Below are 20,763 nucleotides of genomic sequence, written 5' to 3'. Positions count from 1 at the left end.
GTGTTAGGGAGGGGGAAGAAACATGTTACAAGAGGGAAGTAAGACACTAACACAACATTTTACAAAATTAGAAGTGCTGCCTAACCTAACATCTGGAAATGGTACTCTTCTAAAGTTGAAAAGTAGTTTATCTGAATTCAGTAGCATCTTCCCAGGGTGCACCCTTCAGTGATACACACAGCTCCACATGTAAGATGTGCTCTTATTAATTTATGTGCTCTCATTACTTATGTAGTCAAGTTTTAGGGGAGTCCAAAACCTCATTTTAAAGTTCCGTCTGACAGGCTGGATGTCCATAGGACCCACTTCGTGCCTAACTATGATGCTCACTGTCATGGAAGAGGTGCTCTTCCATACAATAGCCCAAATACCTCTTTCATATTTGAAAGGTAAAGTTAGAATACTTACGAAGGGTGTTGAGATTTCTTCTGACACTGGAGATTTGAGGACATTTTTTTTCTTTTCTGGAACGAGAGGCTTAACGAAGATAACATAAGGCTTAAATTCAGCAGTCCTCAAGTGTTTCACTGCCTGTGAACAGATATTTTTTGTCAATCCATATTGTATTTATTGCTGCATAGAATGCAAATGATCTGCTCAAGCTGGGTTCAGCAATTTCACCTGTACACACTGTGACATTAAGTCCTGTGCAGTATACGTCTGACCACTATAACCTCTTGCTCTTCAAGAGAAAAATTAATGTCAGTGCCCTGTAAGGTATTAAAAGAATATGTATGCTTCCTGGAGCACAGTCTTACTGCACACACACCTTGCTTTGCTCTGCAATTCCCGAAACAAAGACTAGCCATAAACATTGAGAAAAGGACAAAAAATTGCTTTGACAGACAAGTTACTGTTTGCTTCTTGTAGAAGGCCAAACACTTATTTTAAACCTGGAATTTATCTGAGGTACTATTAGAAGTCTTTTCCTGACCTGTTGCAGGATCTGCGTCAAAATTTCAAAGACAGATTAGCATGCTATACCTTGGTATGTATACTGGTTACAACTCTAGCAGTCTTTCAGTAGTAATAAGAAGGAACAAGAAGAGAAAAAAAATCATCCATGCTGTAAACATGGACTGGGACTTCAGCAGGCTAGGACAGCAATGTGCACTTCTACAGCAAGATAAAACCCCATAGTGAGCTGTATCATCTAGACATCTAGTAACTGTACACAGTTCGTTGCTTTCTGATGAGCCCTATTCTGCTCAGCTAGCAGCCAGGCCACCTGTCAGAAACACACGCTCCAAGATCATCATCGCTCTCTGCAGAGCAAGTAGCCACAAACAGTGAACAACATTCGTTACTTAGGCTGGCAGCCTAGTAAGAAATATTTGCTTTCCTTAAAATAAGCCGCAGAACTTACTTCAGGTACCACATCCACCAAACAAACCTTCTTTTTGGCCATCACAGACCGGATTGCCTCAAGACTTGTGCCATACAGATTTTCTTTGTATTCTCCATGTTCCACAAATCTAAAAAGTTAATTTATTTTTTTTAAAATACAGTCCAGAAAGAATATTTAACTTTCATCATTTGATAGTTGTTTCCCAAAGTCACAGTAGTCAAATACAGAGGAGGAGGGAAGTCAGGAAAAAAAGCATTTCTTTTTCCAATTATTTTTTTCCTTCTGGTTGCTTAGTAGCAAGTGTCTTCTTCACATATCACTAATAGTGAATCAGCGCTACTGACAGCATGGGAAGAAGCTGCATTAATTCAGTTGTCTGATGTTCAAGCCAAACAGAAGAAAAGTTGTTTCTCAACATTAAATAGAGCAAGGCCAGCAAGAAAACGGACTTAGATTCTTCTGGGATACTAGCCAAAATCTGCATTTCTAGGAAACATAATTCATTTTCCAGAAAGTCCTTTACATGCACAGATTTAGTCTACAACTCACTTTAAAGTGGAATTACAGATAAAATTCCTCAATGTTATCCTTCACATTAAACAGAGGATAAAGTAGGACCAACTAATTATCTGTTACTTTCACTAGATTCAGTTCTGACCAATCATACTACTTATGATACGCAGGCTTAAATTCTAACTTTTGGTCTTCCTACCACTCCTATGTTGCTTCTAAATCGTCTCTTATTAGATTTCTGGGTTCACACTAACAGTCCAAACCGAGTAAAAACCTTTACTGGAAAGTGGAACCCTTCTCAAACAGCTTCTCCAATTTTACACCTGATTTTGGTATTCGTATTACATGAAATGTAATTGAACATGTTTTTAAAATATTGCTAATTATGTCAGTATTTTAAAATTAACTCACTTATTTTGCTGCACATCTGTCTCAAATGATTGCTTAGAGACAAAATTGTATTCTACCCCCTCCTTCTCATGACTTTTCTTTGACCTGGTTGTATCTAGAAGAGAGAGGAAGCGAAACACAGGAGACAAGTCAGATTTTCCTACCCATTTACATTCCTTGAATTTATATTAAGACCAAAACTGTAATATTACTAGTTTGTAGACCAAGAATGATACATTCAGTAGAAAATCATTATAGGTGGACCACTTTTGCTTTACCTTTATTATTTCATCTCTACCTTTCCCTGACGTTCTTTCAATTGAACTGTTTCCTTTAAGCCTTCCTGCTACAGCTCAGTTGATTCCCTGCTAATGCAGGAGAAGAGCAGCTTGATCTGTCAGCAGCAGGCTCAGAATGCTTCTTTTACTGTCAGCACCATTCCCACACTCCCGTGAAACTTACACAATTATGTACATCCCTTGCTTTCAACATTGTTTCATTTAATATTTGATATTAACGTAGGAGAAGCTTTGGTGGTCATTCTACAAATCTATACCTGCCATGGAAGTAATGTCTGGCCTTTTCTGTGTGCACGTTTAGATTCAAGTAAAAATTACTCATGCAAGTTCTACTGCTAGCTGATTGAACACCTGCCTAACAGTCCTTTATCAACAATGCCCTCAATGTCATTTTTTTTGATTTCAAAAGCGTCTTGTTCCTCTATCACTGCAACTGGCTTGTATGAACAGACTAGATACAGTAATAAACAATTCAAAACCTTGTAGAAATTTTGACTTTTTTTCTTGTGCACATATTAATTGCTCTATTTTATTCTCTTTAAATGCAGTTTATAATATTTTGAAGAAAAATCATCCTCTTTTAAACAAATATACTGAATACTGCATCGTTTTGGCTGAATCTTAAGATATTAGCTTTTCCACATAAGTTCCTTTTTTGCAGCTTACAATCTTATTTTTAGTTTCTGTATTCAATTTCTCTTTTTTTTTTTTTTAAATGTGCCTTGAGAAAAATGCAATCTATTCATTTGGAAAAATACAGTTAAGAAAACAACTGAGTTGACAAAATTCCAGACTGCATATGCATCGAGTTATATAGTCATCTACTCAGCTATTAAAGGCAAGCATGGTTTATTACAATGAGGAAATAATTTCAACTACTTATGAAATATGCATATAATCAACAACTGAAATACAAATTACCATTCATCAATGCAACGAGTGCTACACTATTAAACAGAATTTATGGGATAAAGTGGCAACACACAAACGTCAGTAAATTTTACTCACGTGGAACTGCAACACCATACTCCTGTGGGTTCTCCGACACAACCTTCTGCTTGAGCTCGTTTAATTTGGCCCCCAAGCAACCTAATAAAATAGAAATGACTTACAGATTTTTGTGGGGAATGAAATACTGTAAAAAGAATAAATTCTGTTTTACACAAACAATCTAATACAGGAGTGTTCTTGAAGAAACTTGTCCATGAGAGACATCATGACCTGCCACATTTTACTTTGAAGAATATTATCAGGAACAAATTGAATCCTTGACAGCTTTTGGACAAACGTTTGTCAGGCGGTAAATCAGAAAATCTGTAGTACTAGCAGTCAGTGTTATGTGATACGCTTGATTTTCTTCAGGAAACTGGCTAAGCAAAAAGCTGTTAAGCACACTGAACTACAATTACATGCAAAATTTTGATAGGTAATTCTCTCTAACATCCACCTTTTCATCATTGTTCTGACAGCATAAGTTTGCATGTTTGAGTGAGAAGCAGACCCCAACACTGAAAGTGAATCAGAAAAATTACAGTCTTGTGTCATTATTTCTTGAAGGATTTGGTGAGGTTTTTTTTGTTTGTGTGTTTTAAAGGATTGTCACCTAAGAGGCAATAACAAATACTGACCCAAAAATAGATATCTTTAAAAAAACTATAAAAAATTAAAATCTCTTGAAGTAGGCGTAAAAATGGGAAGAAGGAGGTATATTAAAAATTTGAACCAATTCTGTATCTTACCAATCAAAACAACCAGCCTCCGTTGATCGCCAGGCTGCTGCTGATATTTTGTGACTTCTTCGTACGTTAGGAACTCTGCTGCATCTGCCTGATCTGCTTGCTTTGTGTCATTCAGGTTGTTCTCCTTCTCTTTACGACTTAATCTAAAGCTCCTGCGTAAGCCAGCTGGAGAGGAAAAAACATAAGAAACACTAAAGCCATGTCTTCATTTATCTAAACTTCCTAGCTTGTTCAGTTAGTAGCTACTGTCTTTGAATATGAGTTAGTCTCACAGGTTTTTTTTTTTAAGATCAAATCACTGCACCTATGCTAATCTCATCCATGACAAATCTGTGTATCAGGTAGAAAACCAAGCACCTTCACACAAAAACAATCTAGTTTATGAAATGTTTATGTATGTAGAATTAACTAATTTTTCTTTTTAATTGTTTGGGGTTTTTTCTTACACAGAAGAGGAAGGGGATTTTGGTTTCTCACCTATGTAATGTCCATTGAAATATCCTTCACAGTCACAGTCCTCTGCAACGAAAGAAGGTGGGGAGGGCACAGGGAAGAGGAGGAGAAAGAAGAGGAAGGAGATATCTTAAACAGTGCATTCTGTATGCATCTGACTGGTCGGTGAGTAAAGGAAAAAATTTATATCCGGCATTATATGCATACACTGTTTTCTAACACAAATATGAATGACACACCCACACACACACACAAAAAAAGTATTTGCCTTACCTAGTATTTTCTATTAAAAACAACAACAACCACCTCTATGTCAATATTGCACAATACTATTGTATGTCTCGGTATTTATGGTCTCCAGAATTTATACCCTTCAGCTTTTATTACGTTTGATCAGTGCTGCTGTTAAAAAGTGTATTTTTCAGGCTAAGTAGAACAAGAAGATTCCACAAACACAGCTCTATTTTAATGAACGAATTTATAAGTGGATACAATTACATTGCTTCTTCTGACTTTTTCAAAGATATTTGGACTTGAAGAAGGGTAATCAGAGATGACCAAAATAACTTCTCTAAATGTCTTCATTTTGATTAAGTTAAATTATCACTGAGTTATTCTTTACTAAAATGGCAAAGATACCATGCTTTTTATCATACACGTGCCAACACAAAAAATAATAATAAATATATGCATGTTTAGGTTAAAAAAAATATAATAATAATGCCTCCCAACCCTACTACCTCCAAGGCCCCTAAATTATGAAAAATGAAAGCATGATACTTAGCTGCAAAACACTATACTGAAATCCTAAGATCAATACTGAGTGCTCATAATTCCCAAATGAGGACAACCAGCTTTGGATTACCTAAAGCAATCCAAATTAAATTAGTTTAAGTAACACGTAAGCAAGAAACCGCTGTACAAACAAGCTATATCTACTACTCCCTTTGCTTGGGGGTTTACCAAACATTTTAGAAAATGAATTGCTTGTTTACATTCAGAGAGAAAATTAGTTAGGAGAGTACCCACCTTTATCAGAAGACTGATCATCTGCAGTTAGCATGAAAGATAGAGTTGATATGATTAAAAGGCTGACATATAATTGTGTAGAATTAGAGGGCATGGTAAGGAAGGTTTTTCTGGTCTGATTTGTTTATCAGGTTTTTATATCTCAAAAAAAAAAACAAAACAACATGCAGTAATATATCCTTACCAAGTGATCAAAGACCCTTATGCTAAAATTTAGCAGTAAAAAAAATAATTTAGTATTAAAACCATTTACCTGCTTAATTGCCTCAAAAATGTCTGCCTAAGTAACAATCCTCATTACATGCCTCCTAACATTGAATGTAATGGAAACTAATACTGAAAAGCTTCAATCGAATGAATAATGCTATGTTATCATTACGCTGAGCATCTTCACTCAGCATCCTAGCGTAAGAGTATTTCTTCATGAGATATATCAGCATCATGGGTCAGAAGCTGGCTTCTGTCATTGAAGAGGGACACTTTCCAGATTCCTAATCTACGTGAGGGTGGCACTCCTAGCACGAAGTTGGGTTTCACACAATCACATGGCTCTCCCAGGTATCAGTAATAGCTGGGCTGAAGTACCTTAAGAGCAACAGTAACATTGTATTCTGGGATAATACAGAATGCTTCCTGCCTTTCATCACTATCAATTTCATCACAAGTGGCAGGTTTTGTGTGAATAATTCACTGACAGAGGCTTCAGAGCTGTAAACAAGAATCCTTTTAAAGCCTAAGACCATCTCTGTAACGCTAAGAAATGGACCAGTAAAGCTGAACTCTTCCTGTAGCCTGAAACACAGATGGTATTGACAGCTCAAATGGTTTTTATCCTCCTTAAAGCCCCAGTTTATTTCCATACGAGCTCAGTCATTTCACATACTAACGTATGAATTTTAAGTGTGCACTGGGTTATTTTTGCAGCTTTCAAGTTTCAAACTGTGGAAAGATGTGAACACTAACAAATTTTACAGCACTTAAAAAAACGTTTACAGACTCATGTTCTAGAGCAGAAAGAGACAGTTGGCCATGACCATTTTTTAAAACACCAGGCACCACCAGCACTGAATAAAGCTCAAATCTAAATCCTCCCATGTGGCAGCTTATATTCATGCAAATCAATCAGTGACAGATTACACAAAACATATTCAAAAACATCATTATTGAAATCAGAAAAAGTTACTGCCAAGTCAGCATCAACTAAGACATCACTAAGGAACAGAACAGACTTACATAATGGCTTCTTCACAATTTTGGGATTCTGCTGAGTGCCTATAGCTCTTCTGTAAGTCAGTCGTCTAAATAGAAAATAATTACAATTTAGCCATTTAAGTTCAGAATTATAAAGAGCTTATATGTTATACATACAGCACTGAAAATAAAGAACAAAATGGCACTTCTCCTTGGAAAAAAAATGTCTCTGATTCAACATGTACAGTCCAGAGAAGATACAACCAGCAATTTGGAGTAAATCATATAATAAGACCAGAGGCCAAAATCAGATTCCTTCTTAAATCTGTAAATCCCCTACTACTGTAAATATAAGACATTGGGTATGTTATTTCTTTAGAAGCTACATGTATCCTGCTGTGAAAACAGAGAAAGCTTCTAGCTGCAGATATCTGAGTCTAAGCTAAAGACACTCTTAGGAGTCAGATGAAATACCAGATACAATCTTTTTTTTTTATAAAAACAAGCAAACAAAAACAATTTAATGCATAAATTCAGAATTGTTAGTTTTCCTCATACTATGGAAGTACAAGTTTGCAAAATACAGTGTCTCTATTAGGCAAGAGGCTCAAGAGACTGATATTCCACGTTTCATTTCTAACATGTTTGTTTAGCAAGTGCTTCTGTCCTCATGCTACAAAGCATAAGCCAGTTACAAACTATCTAAAAAAAAAAAACGCTAGGAAGTTTATTATATAATTGGAGAAGATGGAGCCTTCTAGCACTTTCCTCTAAGCATCTGCTATTCACCCTAGAATGATCCTGCCCTTCATTTCCTGTGAACAAAAGCAACATAAAAATGTGTGACACCATATGGTTAGTTAAAGAAAAATAAGGCAAAAAAAAAAAAGCTTGTAATGTTCACTGACAAACCTTTCTTGGAACTGCTTTGAGGGGATCAAGCCTGCTCTGAGGTTGGTGTCTCCAACACGCTTTGCTTGCCACCACGTAGGATCATCTTGGCTTACAACTTCTAGGATGTGTCGTCTCTTAAACGGCAGACCAGCCTCTTGGCAGGGAATGGCTCTGTCTTCTTTGGGATTATAGCAGAAAAGGGCCCTCATAAACACCTTCAAAAGAAAGTAACATATCCTTTCTTCTTGTCCTATTTGGAATTTCAAACTACTGTTAGAAGGCACTCTCCTAGCACATCCTCAACTAGAAAACTATACGCTCTCAATCTCTCCTTTATGCCTTGTGCTACTCAAAAATACTGAATCCTAGCAACCTGCACCTGTATTTTGACTTACTCGCCTATGCAAAAAAATAAACTAACTTTCAAGCATCTACCCAGTCATTATGTATTGGCACCGTGGAACATGAGACTCAAGAGTCAAAGTCCCAAGTAAGCACATTTCACAGTCTACACAAGTACAAACGCAACAAACAGGAAAAAATTAAGGGGAGAGAGAAAACAGTAAAGAGGGATTCAAGGCAAAGTAGCCTTATTATAAAGGCTGTCTTTAGAACGTTCTTCCCTTAATGCATCAAAATCTACTATTCATCTTTTGATTTGCATCTTGCCACTACTTAACACATCAAAGCAGAACCACTTTTAAAAGTAATTTGAGACACTTCAAGGAAAAAATCATCAACTGAGAGCAGGGAAGGAGCAACAGAGGTTGAAAGAGGAATCCTGGAAGGGACGAGTTGAACACTACATCGTTGCTGATCAAGGAGGCCAAATGAAGCACTCAGAGAGGTGTGCTGAAGTTTGCAATGGCCTAACGTGGTCAGATGATGAATGCAGCTCTGCTCATGGGTAGATCTGTTTTAACTCAAGTGAGTGGCAAAATGCCCAGAGATAACAGACAGATAAGAGCGGACGTGGTAAGAGGAGACTGACATGAACAGTGGCTTTAATTACGTGAACCAAACCAAGGGGGTAGATTTCAGAAATGCTATGAATGAGCATGTGCCAAGATAAAGACAGAAGTCATCTAAGTAATTATACTGAACAAGTTGGCACTATCTTTTACGTCAAGAAAGTGCCCTACTATCTTTTTAGTTAGATTATGGGTCTAATTCTGTGCTGCCCCTCTCTGAATCAGCAGGAATCTTAGAAAATACTAGCATCCCTGTAAATGCAAGTATGAAAACTGTGCTTCAGTATTTCATCAAGTTGCGTACCTTGCTGTCTTTTAGACGATCTTCTTCTTTGACGGCTGGAATTATTTTTAATGTTATTGATCCCTGAGACTGAGCCTGAGAAAATGAGAAACATTTATTTTTATTTTTAATTTTGAAAGCACAATAAGGACACAATGCAAACCATTCAATTTCCAATTTAGGAGTAAGTGCCTTTCTATTCTTCTCAGAACTTTAACAGGCAAAGCTAACCCACTATTTAACTTCATTACAGAGACTATCATGATGTTCCAGGAATCTTCCAAAACAGCGTCTTCCCTATTGGAGACACACACCAACAGTAACTCCTTAGCTAGAACGTAGTAAAATGTGCATTAAAATTCCCTTATTTCCTTTCAGCAACCAAATTAATTTCTGGATTACAGTTCATACGTCATGAAAAACTTCTGTGGCTTTAAGTTTGATACTAACTTAAGCTTCTGCAGCCTAAACATTTTTGACGTGCTCCATTTAAAAATATTGTTGTTTTCCCAGATAGCAGCTCTTCTTGCTAACTGGTTAGGGTGCAAATATAGACATCTACATTCATTCTAAGCATTTCTGCTAACAAATTTCACTTATTTGCTACAGTAAATTTAAAAGTGCTTCTAGGTGCTTGGAAATTTACAATAGGTTTATCTAATCTATTTTTAGATGCATTCCTTTGTATGAGATGAACTGTGTCCCAGAGAAGCCTGTTGTTCTGTACAGATTAAAAAGCTACAATCAGCTTGGATAAACATTTGTGGTTCTTCCTCAGAAATAAACCATGAAAAGGAAACAATTACATTGCAGGCATTTAAAACATGACAGATGAATACCATCCCAGGGTCCCCACAAATAAACTTTATACATTATGGCACAGGATGGGTTTGATTTCCCTCCCCTAATTTAAAAGGGGTCATTCTCCATATTCAGTATAATTTGGATCAAAATTAAAATCAGGTGATGGAACCGATGACAGATACTTGTGTCTCTTAGGGCTGCTTTTCTTCTTACTGCGTCACTAACCCCACTCGACAGCAAGACAAGGGGGAACCAAGCCACAAGAGGGGAGTCAGAGACGAGTAAGAGCTATGACACTTTCTGCAACACAACAGGCTGACCACAGATGTGGAGGTTTAGAAAGAGCTATCAGTATTTGTGGGTTAGAGAAGCTTGAAGCACAAATTTGGCAATGCCTCAAGAAATCTGGTAATATGGAACAGACTGGCAGCTGTAACGGACACACAGCTGACTTCCTTCTGGTTCCCAACATACCATATTATGAATAAACTGCTTCTGTATTAGGAACACACTTTTAATTTGCAATTTGCTTGTCATAAACAAAGCATGAAGGGGACTTTCTTGACAAAGCAACATGTAACTTTATATTTGTATCTTACTTGGTACCGATTCAGTTCCATGGAAGTTTCTGAAGTCAAAAGAAGAGGACTAAATAATCCACGGTGAGAAGAACAACTCTTATTGCAAAGACAAGCAGGGATTCCATCTTTTAGCTCTATACATACATCTTAAACTCATGGTTATATCTCATCATCTATTGTATTTACTAGATCACCCAATAGAAAAGATCTTGAAACAAAAATCAGTGCAGACCAAAATCTGACTTATTTCTTCTGGTCGTTTGTGAAGCACAGCAATACCATTGACTTCTCTCAGTTCATCTCCAACATGGACAAGACCTGAAAAGACAAATAAATTAAAGTAAGTCTACAGACTGGAAAGCACCACTCCTCTGATGTCTGACCTATGTTAATAGCACGTAACTCCCTTTCTTCCCCCCCCCCAGCTTAGTAGATTTCCTACTACAGCCAAGCACTTCTGTTGGCAATGTGCTCTTCATCCACATGGCATTTTTTTTGACACACCACAGTCACATATGAGACCAATGTGGAGTCAGAGCACATGTGGCGAGACACTTCGGAAAAATCACTGTCTTTATATTTGAATCAGCACTAAGAACGCAAAACAGGAATAGTTTCCTAAGAATGATCACATCCTGTAAGGTTAGGAGACAAGCTGCCGACTACAAAGGCAGGAATAACATGGCTGTCAACTGACAAATCAACACCACCTGGTCCCTGAAAGACTGTTGGACTTTAAAAAAAAACAAAAAACAAAAAACAAACACACAAGCCATGAAAAGGCCTGTATGAGTTTTAGGTTTGTTTACCCAGGAAAGTAAGAAATATTGCATTTGTATACAGTATAACTACTACTTAGAGACTTAAGACTTTGTCAGAAAAGCAAACAGAAAACAACTCATGACACATTGAAAACACCAAGCATACCAAGATGTAAGATTAAAAGTAAAAAAAAAAATCTCTCTTTTCTTCCCTTTCTTCTAAGGCTTAAACCTACCTCTCCCATCTCTGTTGGTATTTTTCCTAGTGGCTCTTTTAGACAAAAATGTATCTAATTAAAATAATAGATTACTGATGAAATACGGAAATGCTAAGAACACACTCTAGTTATTTCACATTACATTTATCAGATTATGCTAATATGAGAAATGGTAACAGTCACGAAAAACGCTGTAATTAGCTAATATTTTTTCATCACAGTAATTCATTAATTTAGGGATTGCATTACCTGTATATTAAAGAAGTGCATGAGGCTTGGATTCTATAAATCACATATAAGGCCAATTCAGTTTAATTTAATAAAGTCTGGATGAGCACCTTCTAGAAAACAAAAGGTCAAACTTTGCATGAATTAACCCTGTAGAATCTGAAAGCATGCTGAAGCCTATGCAGGGAAGCCTCTCCTGCCATTAGACACCTGAAATTCAGTTGTCAAGTGAGCTTACCACGTAGGCTCCCCTTACAGTCAATGGGAAAGAAAGGCAATTCCAGCAGTGGAAACCCATTCCAAGGCTTGTTGGGATGATTCATTCTCCAGCAACGTCCATCTCTCTCCACTGACTACACAGAGAGCCCACATAGTAGTTCAGACTTGACATCTAACAGTTGCCTACGGAGAGTTAGGCAAGTTGTATCTTTTTAACAAAACAGTCTACATATATTTAAATAAACACCATCAGATTTAGCTAGAAGTTACTGCTCTAGGTATGTGTATATAGTGCATGTGTGTGTGCATAATTCTAGGAATTTTTAAACAGTTTACAAATGCTATTTTAAATCCCCCTTTCTTCAGAAATTTACCACTGCGATCAGCTGCACCACCTCTCATGATCCTTGCTACAATCACAGCCCCTGTATGCTCATCTCTTCTGATGGTAGCTCCCTGAAATAAAACATAACCCCCCCAAAAAAAGAAACCATCATAAGAAATTTCCTTAGGATACACTAAGCAACAAAATAACGTGTAAGCTAGTACGTCTTCTAAATTGGAATTCATTTCCATTATAGATTTTGTCTTCCTCCTTGACAATTTTCACCACTATTCAATTTTTGCTAGAGCCCATCTCAAATGATTGCAGGAAGATGTGTGCACCCTCTTTTTCTGACCACTATGCCCAGTGTTTACCACACACCTACACATTATAGTCATGATCAGTCACTCAAGTGTGCAAAGCAACACCTTGCAGCGAGCTTTCTCTGTGTGTCTTCTGAATCTTTATACAATAGAGTCATCCCTTTTAAGCATAAAAGCAAGGAAAGCCAAGTATTAGGGGTTTTTTCGTTTGTTTGTTTTTCCGAGCTCTGCTGGCAATATAAAACTTTAATCAGGAATCGAGTCCCTGCTTTCTTCTACTACCTACTGTCATGTACAGTTTCAAAAAGCACTTTAGCAGATCTCTTCCCCAGTGCAATTATTTTTTCTTAGGAAATCAATTCTTCCACTTCCATTTGTATAAATTAATATTATATCAATATTCTGTTTACATACAGCTATCACACATACTCCTACCATACATCACTGACATTCATGTAAATGAAGGTATTCGTTTTACGTTAGATACAAAAATAAAATAATTAATATGTATAATAAGCATAATTACTTCAACATATACTGCTTCCTCAGAGGTCATATTCCCTGCAAAGTTAAGGTATTCCCTGCATAGTTAAGGTATGAACACTTATCTATAAAGTAGCTCATACAAAATTGTGAGGGTGTGTTTACCAAAGTTTTCTTCTCGTGCTATTTTACTAGCTTCAGAACACTAATTTTTTTCAGACTCTTTCACCTACCTCCTCTGTACTTACAATAACTCTTTTGCACTACAGAATTTTATGACTAGACATGGATTATCTTAAACGTACCAAGGGTTCTTTATTTTTCACTAGCCGAACAATTTTCACTGATTCTTCATCAAAATCATCGTCAAAGTTATCGGGAAGAGGTGGAAGGACTGGGTCAAAGTTCTTTTGTGCTACAGTGTCATGTACTACAAGCATTGCCTGTTTAGAGAAAGTAAGAAACAGTAATGTAATGGAGTATCACAGCTTTCCAGTTCCCATGTTTCAGACATTATGGCAAACTGAAAACAAGAAAAATATACAAAAAAAACGACACCCCAAAAAGCTATCTTTGGGAAAACCCTACACAGAAGTCCTGTAGCATAAATAAGTGATTTCTTATTGGTCTTCTGGCTACAATACTGAAAAGGCCTGTATTTAGTGTTAAACTCTGCTCTTTTTACATTAATAAAAAGAAATAAGAAGCTGTCAAAGCACTAATATACATGGTGGAAGAATACAAAGTGTCTCCTTTCCCTTCTCCTGGACTTTCAAAGGAACTCACTCACAGACCAACCCACGCTTTTCAATCCTATCTGTCAGTTACTCTTTTCATTTAGTCTACACACCTCTGCACTTGTCTCATTGTGTCTATACACTTCAGAAAAAGAGGAAAGTCAGAGACTCTCTTACAGTGATTATCTTATCCACCGTGTAAATTACATGGTGGTGTATGTCGATATATAAAGTAAGTCCAGGCATTAATACTGTGTCTTCTCAATCCCCTTCACATTCTAAAGCCTGTTGTAGGAAATCACAGTGGAACAGAACTACAGTCTGTAGGAGGCTTTTGATTCCTCTTACAAACTCTCCAATATAACTTTTCCTGTACAGAATACTGTTGGGAGTTATGCAAAGGAATTCGACTAAGGTCTCCAGTGTATTTTTTTTACCCTGAGATGTGGTGTTGACAACAGCTGAAGAAGCTCTTTTTCTTCGTTATTCACTGGTGCAGTCTGCAATTCTTCTATTACCTTTAAAATAAAAATGAGCAACTTGAAAATAAAAGGTGTCCGTAATTCTAGGCACTCGATGCAGAATTCACAAATGGTATGTGAAACAACACTCTTGTGTTTACGCTGTGATAAAGCAGTTTAACACTGTTTCTATAACCAGGCAGCATTATCTACATGCATCACACAACAGAAGTTTCCCTGTACTCCTACAAAGCCTGGATACCAAAATGCACCCTAGAGTCCCAGTCCTTACAAACAAACAAAAAAGAGAGAAACAACGGAAGCATTTTTGCACTAGGCTGCTTAGGTAGGAGGATAGAGAAGGGGCAGGGAGGAGGAAGGTAAAAGCAGGGGAAGCAGGAGAGATTTCCTTTCCCTGTGAAGAATTCTAGATAGGGAAGTCATGTAGTCCTGTGTAAAACTTCTCTCTTCTGATATTTAGATGATTATTTTGTACAGTTTTGACAGGCAGCAGTGTCAAAACCTCTGGGGGGAGTGGTGGTATGCTGCAGGGTCAGATGGGGCAGTGGTGTCTCCTGGCTTTGTAAAGGGTGGAATTTGCCCTTTGCTATACTGTGGAAGGAAATAGGCACAAACTACTTCTAAAAAAGCTGTCTAAAGGTAGCATGATTTTCATTTTTTTCAGGCACGTGGCACACTACAAACAAATCTAAGATACAGGGTTGCTCTGTGAACAGCAATGCAACCTGGACTGTAAAGGATTTATGTTCTTATAACTGAACTCCTAAGTGGGATGCTCTACCATCAAAAAGAACTGAATGCTTCTTCCTGCCACTCCCTTGGGAAGACCATTAATAACAACCCTCTGCTCTACCTGTCTACATCTGTCTTCACTGGACATATAATGACCTGATATTTTTGAAGTTTTTTTTTTCTCTGATCAATTATTAGTAAAACTTTCTAATAGACTTCCAAGAGAATCTGGGAAGAGAATTACATACGCATAGGGCACAATTGCTTTCATTTGTTAGAAGAGTAGGCTTAAAGAAGAAGGGGGGAAAAAAAGGAAGACAAGAATTTTTACTCACATCTTCAACTAATCCCGCTGCACTATGTAAAACAGGAGTTGGACTCTGCCTTTCATAATGACGGAGTTTTTCATGAATCTAAAAAAGATTACTCGAGTATATTACCACAGAGAGATACAAAACTTCCTAAATATACATGGAAGATTTTATGTATAACTTTTCTGAGACAAGCATCAGAAAAATATTCTCTCTTGAGGTCATTTTTTTGTCTAGGAGTTTTTGAGTTTTCTTTTTGCTAATCTTAGTTTCACAGACAACCAAAAGATCTGTTAGGACTTCAGCAGCATAAGAGAAAAATGAAGGCATTTCACACTGCTTTTTAGCTATTGCCAAAACGCACGTGCAGTACCCAATCACATCAAGTAACCTATAAAGTGTTCTCAATCTAACCATCAACTAAACCCTAAGAATGGCACTTCCAATCTGATTCCAATTACACAATTCAACATGACCACCCAATACCAGACAGAAATGGTTTTGTTTGAACAAAGTTTCTCCATTTTCATTGAATGTTCTTCATGTTTGTGCTCAAATAAATACGTGCTTTGGTCAGAACAGAGTTCTATGCCATAACAAGTTAGCTTTGCCAAAGCAAATGGTTGATAAATCAAGGGAACAGAGAATAAATAAACCTGTAAGGAAAATGTAAATTGGTAAATTTTTACCTTCATCAGGTAGCTGAGACTCTTTTCACTGAAGACATCCTTAAGGAATCCCATTTCCTCTTTATGATTTGAATCAGGTCTTAGCTGAGATGTCAAAAGAGCCAAAGTTTCATGTAAACCTAAGTTTAAATTCAAGACAGAACAGAACTTTTATAGATGGCATGTCTCACAGGACCTTCTATTACAGACTTAAATGTCAACTACATTTACTTGGGTACCATCTTGGTTATTATTAAGTTTGCACATAGATTTGTGCTTATCCTCCGCTCGTTTTTAATGCTTCCTTCTTAAGCAGTAAATACAGCTTGAGATACAACATATATTAAGGCAAAAAATACTACTACAATATACTATTTAAAGCTATTACTCTTGAAGTTTTCCCCTTTAAGTAATTTCCCTTTGTTCCTGTAACAGCTGGCCCTCTAACAAACTCTGAGTTATTACAGCATCGCAGCAGACTCGCAAGGTGACTGAGCCACCTCCTTTGTTGCACAGCCACCAGCTCTGCTTCCCAAGGAACTTTTTTTTTTTTTTTACAAGCGTTACCCTGCCATTTCTACCTCTGAGGCACCTTTTAGGAAGTCAGGTCTGACCAGAGGAGAAAAGCCCTGGTGCTGCGCTGAAAGCAAAGCTTGTGGCTAGTTTTCTAAGTGCTTAAACCGTCAATATCCCAATTTTGCAGTGTACAGAGGCAGACAAACATTAGTTTTTTCCTGGTGGACCATGGCTGATTTTAAAAAATATAATAACAGGTGGCACAGCAAGCAGCAGAAATGTAAGGGGTGATATTTAACAAGCATGCATAGGAGCCTGTGTTATACTGAGAGGTCCAAGTTTGTCCATAGGAGCCTGGTTACTAGCATACACTCATTCAGGGGCTCAAGAATTCTTATGAAACCAGGTATTTCCTGAAATCTTAATAACTTTATTCAATTCCGCCTTTTATACTCGACTGTCTTTGTATATTCTTTCATGTAACTCCCATGAAATCTAGTTGAACCGTCTTAATGCTATTTTATTTAACAGCAACATGAATTCATTTCCTGCGTGAAAAACATACACCAAGTTTTCAGTCACCAGTCTGTTGAAGGCATGCAGATTAGTTACCTGAGTCTTCTGAAAGCACTGGCATGGCTTTGTTCTTAGACACAAACGTTCAACTTAAATCAACACGATTGTTTCTTCTTTCTGGACTGCAATTCAGAGGCAGTCCTGAAATGAGCAAAGATAAAATCTGAGCTCAAGCACGTGAGAAAAATGAAAATCATGTAAAATTAGTAAATTCCTAGTACAACTTTTAAGCATTTGGTTTAACCTGAATCAGGCAGAGTCCTTTGGTTATTCTTCTACATATGCAATAACATGCAAGAATGTAAGATACTGTGTTATATAATAACTTTACAATATCTTGGATAGAGTTGATGCTGAAGAGAACAGATGCTTCCCTATTCTATTCTCAAGTTTTAGAAGGCCTAAGTAATTCTCTGAAAAAGAAAAGAAAAAGCACAGTACAGAATGAATGTCTAAAAGCACTGATCAGCACCATATGCCCAGGAATAGACAGAGCATGCAGGAAGATGCCATCATGAGAAGATGTTCTGGCATTCCAATGCAGACCGTGCTATGATTAGATGCAACTCATTAAAGCCAGCGGGAGCGTCACTCCATCAGCCCTGGTCATGGGTACTAAGGATGCTGCAACAAATAAGGCTGACTCCTTTGCACAAAAAATTCCATTAGATGCTTTTATTGCGGATTTCTCTTGAGAGCAAATGACTCCAGAAATATTTCATTTCGAACTGCAAAATTGAATCTACACTTATAATCAATAGTCCAAGATAGAACATTTTGTGTCCTCCCTGGCATTTAAAATCTTGTTCGTGCTCATAAAATTAATCAAACTCATGCTTGCAGAAAAAGAAACAGCCGTAACAGCACATACACAAAAAGAAAGAGGGATACTTCACTCTTTACTGAATGCAATAAAGGACATATATTGTGCTTTTATGTGTGTTCTCTAACTGGTGAGCTCACAGACAGATGAAATTTCATTCTGATTTATGGATCATACCCCAGTGTGTAACACAGGCTGAACATTCATTTAACTAACTTTCAAGACTATTTCTATTACATATTGCTTTGAAGAAATATGCAAATTCCATCCTCTACTTGCCACTTCATGCCAGAAGAAATGTATACACAATTCATTCAATCCCCCTGGTTCATTTACTACTCCATTTAATTTGACACATATTTGAAATATTCTCTGATTATCAAGAGAACTTTAATTGCCTACTCTGCCTTTGTGAGAATGTATGCTTCCTGCAGTCAAACTTACTTAGCACCAAAACCAAAGTAAGTCAAATTATTTTCCAGACACTTAGCCAAACAGCATCCTACCCGGCAATATGGAAAATACATGTTTTAAGATCTCAAAAAACTGACAGCAAACTCAAGAGCACTAGACTTAGATGAGTTAGGCACAGCAGTCAAAATGGTGGCTTCCCATAGAGGCCTTTCCCATGCTCTGTAAAATCCACGTTAGACTCAGTTGCTCAGACTGAGCATTCAGAAGACTGAGAAGTATTTCACGTTCAATAATTCATCGCTGGCATCCTCCTGTCAATACTCAGTGCTGGCTTCAAGGTACTACATTCAGCCACGGGCACGTGACATTTTGCAAGGGGGGCTCAAAATCATTTATCTACCCTTCCATCCGTATAGTATGAATCTGCTCACGTATCCTTTTCATCTAAAATTATCTACTCTACACCACAATTCATTTCTTATGTGTGTCCTTGCCCAGCTGTTCCTCAGACAGAACGTTTGAGCCACCTCCCTTGCCCAGGAAGAGGCCCGTTGATATGTGGAAAGGGCTAAACACATGGATGCTGTACATGGGGTCAGCGATTAAACAAAGATGTAATATACTTCGTCATGCCCCCATTGCCTTAGAAAATAGACCTACTGCAGTTCACAGCCTACATAAATCATCTGTAACCCACGTATATTGGTCAAAGCCTTCATAAAGCTTCCACAACCCCGATATATCACAGCGGTAAAAGAGCCCATTTCCGAAAGCAGTGACATTTTAACATCTTCCCAGAAATCACCCTAGTGATGATGAGGCCAGGAAAGGCACCTGCACACTGAGAAGCTCATAGGTGATGGCTACGACGTGGATTTTCTCTTCACCTTGCCTTTGTGCCCACCGAGTGTCAGGGGCTGGCCGAACCAGCCTCTCAGCTGCCCCTTCGCCCGCCTCAGCGCTAGCGGAGGGACTGCTCCGACGGCTGAGAGAAGCGGGGAGCCCTCTCAGGGGCTCTTCCACAGCGGCTCTGCGATAACCCCAGGGCAGGCAGGCGGCCCGGCTGCCCCGGCACCGCTCCCCGGGGCTCCCAGGCACGGAGCGAGGCTGCTCCCGCACACCCACGGGGGGGGGGTTGCGGCGGTGCGGCTCCGGAGCCGCTTCCTCGGCCACGAAGCCGAGCTCTGCGACGGGCTCTGGGACCCCGTCTCCGCCTCCCGCAGCGCTCCGGCGGACTAGCTGCGAGCCCTCTCCCCTCAGGCGGAGCTCGCCCGAGGAACCCCGGCGGCTCCGCGCAGCGGAGGCCGCGTCAGAGCCCGGCCCGGCCCCAAAATGGCGCCGCCCCGCTCCCCTCAGCGGGCACCGAGCGGCGCTCCGGGAGCGGTGCTGCCGCCGGGCGACCGTTACCTGCGGCTGCGGGCCCGAGCCCGGGCCCGGAGCGGTGCTGGCTGCCTGCCCGCCCCGGCGGAGCGGTTCCCCGGTGCCCGCCTCCCTGCAGCCCGCTGCGAGCCTCGCTCATGCGCCCCTAGAGCCGGTTACGCGCCGCCTCCCGCCGTCCTTCCCTCCCCCGAGCTGCCCGGGGCTGGGCGGGCGACAACGGCGGGGGCCGGGGTGGCTGTGAGGTGGCGGCGTTCCCTGTGGGGGTCTCCCCGGGATCTCCCGGTGAGGCATGGGCCGGAGGTGTTCCCCTGCCCGGTGCCCCACAGGCTCCAGAGCCGCCCTTTCCCAAAGCACCCTCAGGGAGCGATGGCACCGAGATGCCACCTCGTCCCCCGGTCAGCCCCTGCCACATGTGGTAGATGTGACAGCCGTGGCGTTGGGAGACTTGGAGGAGCCGGTGGTGGCTTTCTGGATTGTTTCTTCACGGGGGGGATGTGGAATTGGAGCACACATGAAAATACTTCAGGATAAATCGTGGTTGGGGGATGTTAGGTGGCCAGGCATCGAGGGAGCAGCCAGTTTGCTCTTTCAAAGAAACACAAGCCCTTCTGTTTTGAAAGGCCAGCATGTTAGTAATGTATATTCAAGCCCCAGTACACATCCTTTGGAAAACAGAATAGAATAGTTCAATTGGAAGTGACCTACAGTGATCATCAAGTCCAACTGCCTGAGCACCTCAGGGCTACCCAAAAGTTCAAGTATATGAATGAGGGCATTGTCCAAACATCTCTCAAACAAATCTCTGACAAGCATGGGGCATCAACCACCTCTCTAGACAGCCTATTCCAGTGTTTGACAACACTCATGGTAAAGAAATGTTTCCTAATGTCCATCCTGAGCCTTCCCTGGTGCAGCTTTGTGCTGTCCCCATGCGTACCACTGCTGGTTCGCAGGGAGCCCAAGTCGGCGTCTCCCTCTCTGTTTCCCCTCAGGAAGCTGCTGAGAGCAACGAGGTCACCTCTCAGCCTCCTTTCCCCCAGACTGTATTATCCCCAGACACAACTCTGCACGT

At 39.5% G+C, this 20,763-nt stretch overlaps 1 protein-coding gene across 18 annotated transcripts in view; it reads right to left on the bottom strand.

Annotated features, from left to right (window-relative positions):
- The window catches only part of MPP3 (MAGUK p55 scaffold protein 3), a 29,595-nt gene extending 9,738 nt beyond the window's left edge, over positions 1 to 19,857 (bottom strand). For 11 of the 18 annotated variants that reach the window (XM_066981787.1, XM_066981788.1, XM_048051824.2 and 8 more), the window contains exons 1-17: positions 19,719 to 19,856; positions 16,004 to 16,122; positions 15,339 to 15,416; positions 14,227 to 14,307; positions 13,358 to 13,495; positions 12,296 to 12,377; positions 10,728 to 10,813; positions 9,132 to 9,206; positions 7,875 to 8,071; positions 7,005 to 7,069; positions 5,772 to 5,792; positions 4,767 to 4,808; positions 4,290 to 4,454; positions 3,559 to 3,639; positions 2,273 to 2,366; positions 1,367 to 1,475; positions 409 to 531 (exon numbers count right to left, since the gene is read on the bottom strand). In XM_066981787.1, coding sequence (XP_066837888.1) covers positions 409 to 531; positions 1,367 to 1,475; positions 2,273 to 2,366; positions 3,559 to 3,639; positions 4,290 to 4,454; positions 4,767 to 4,808; positions 5,772 to 5,792; positions 7,005 to 7,069; positions 7,875 to 8,071; positions 9,132 to 9,206; positions 10,728 to 10,813; positions 12,296 to 12,377; positions 13,358 to 13,495; positions 14,227 to 14,307; positions 15,339 to 15,416; positions 16,004 to 16,122; positions 19,719 to 19,830 — 1,668 coding nt within the window. In that variant the 5' untranslated portion in view covers positions 19,831 to 19,856. Of the gene's footprint in view, positions 1 to 407; positions 532 to 621; positions 711 to 1,366; positions 1,476 to 2,272; positions 2,367 to 3,558; positions 3,640 to 4,289; positions 4,455 to 4,766; positions 4,809 to 5,771; positions 5,793 to 7,004; positions 7,070 to 7,874; positions 8,072 to 9,131; positions 9,207 to 10,727; positions 10,814 to 12,295; positions 12,378 to 13,357; positions 13,496 to 14,226; positions 14,308 to 15,338; positions 15,417 to 16,003; positions 16,123 to 17,110; positions 17,216 to 19,145; positions 19,631 to 19,718 lie in introns of those variants that run through there. The other 7 variants (XM_048051829.2, XM_048051830.2, XM_013200878.3 and 4 more) reach the window with 6 other exon arrangements.
- Positions 19,858 to 20,763: the final 906 nt, after the last annotated feature.

The sequence above is a fragment of the Anser cygnoides genome, chromosome 22 (assembly GCF_040182565.1).
Source record: "Anser cygnoides isolate HZ-2024a breed goose chromosome 22, Taihu_goose_T2T_genome, whole genome shotgun sequence".
NCBI lineage: Eukaryota > Metazoa > Chordata > Aves > Anseriformes > Anatidae > Anser > Anser cygnoides.
Note: the sequence above shows the minus strand (reverse complement) of the source record. Positions and strands in the feature narration are given on the sequence as shown.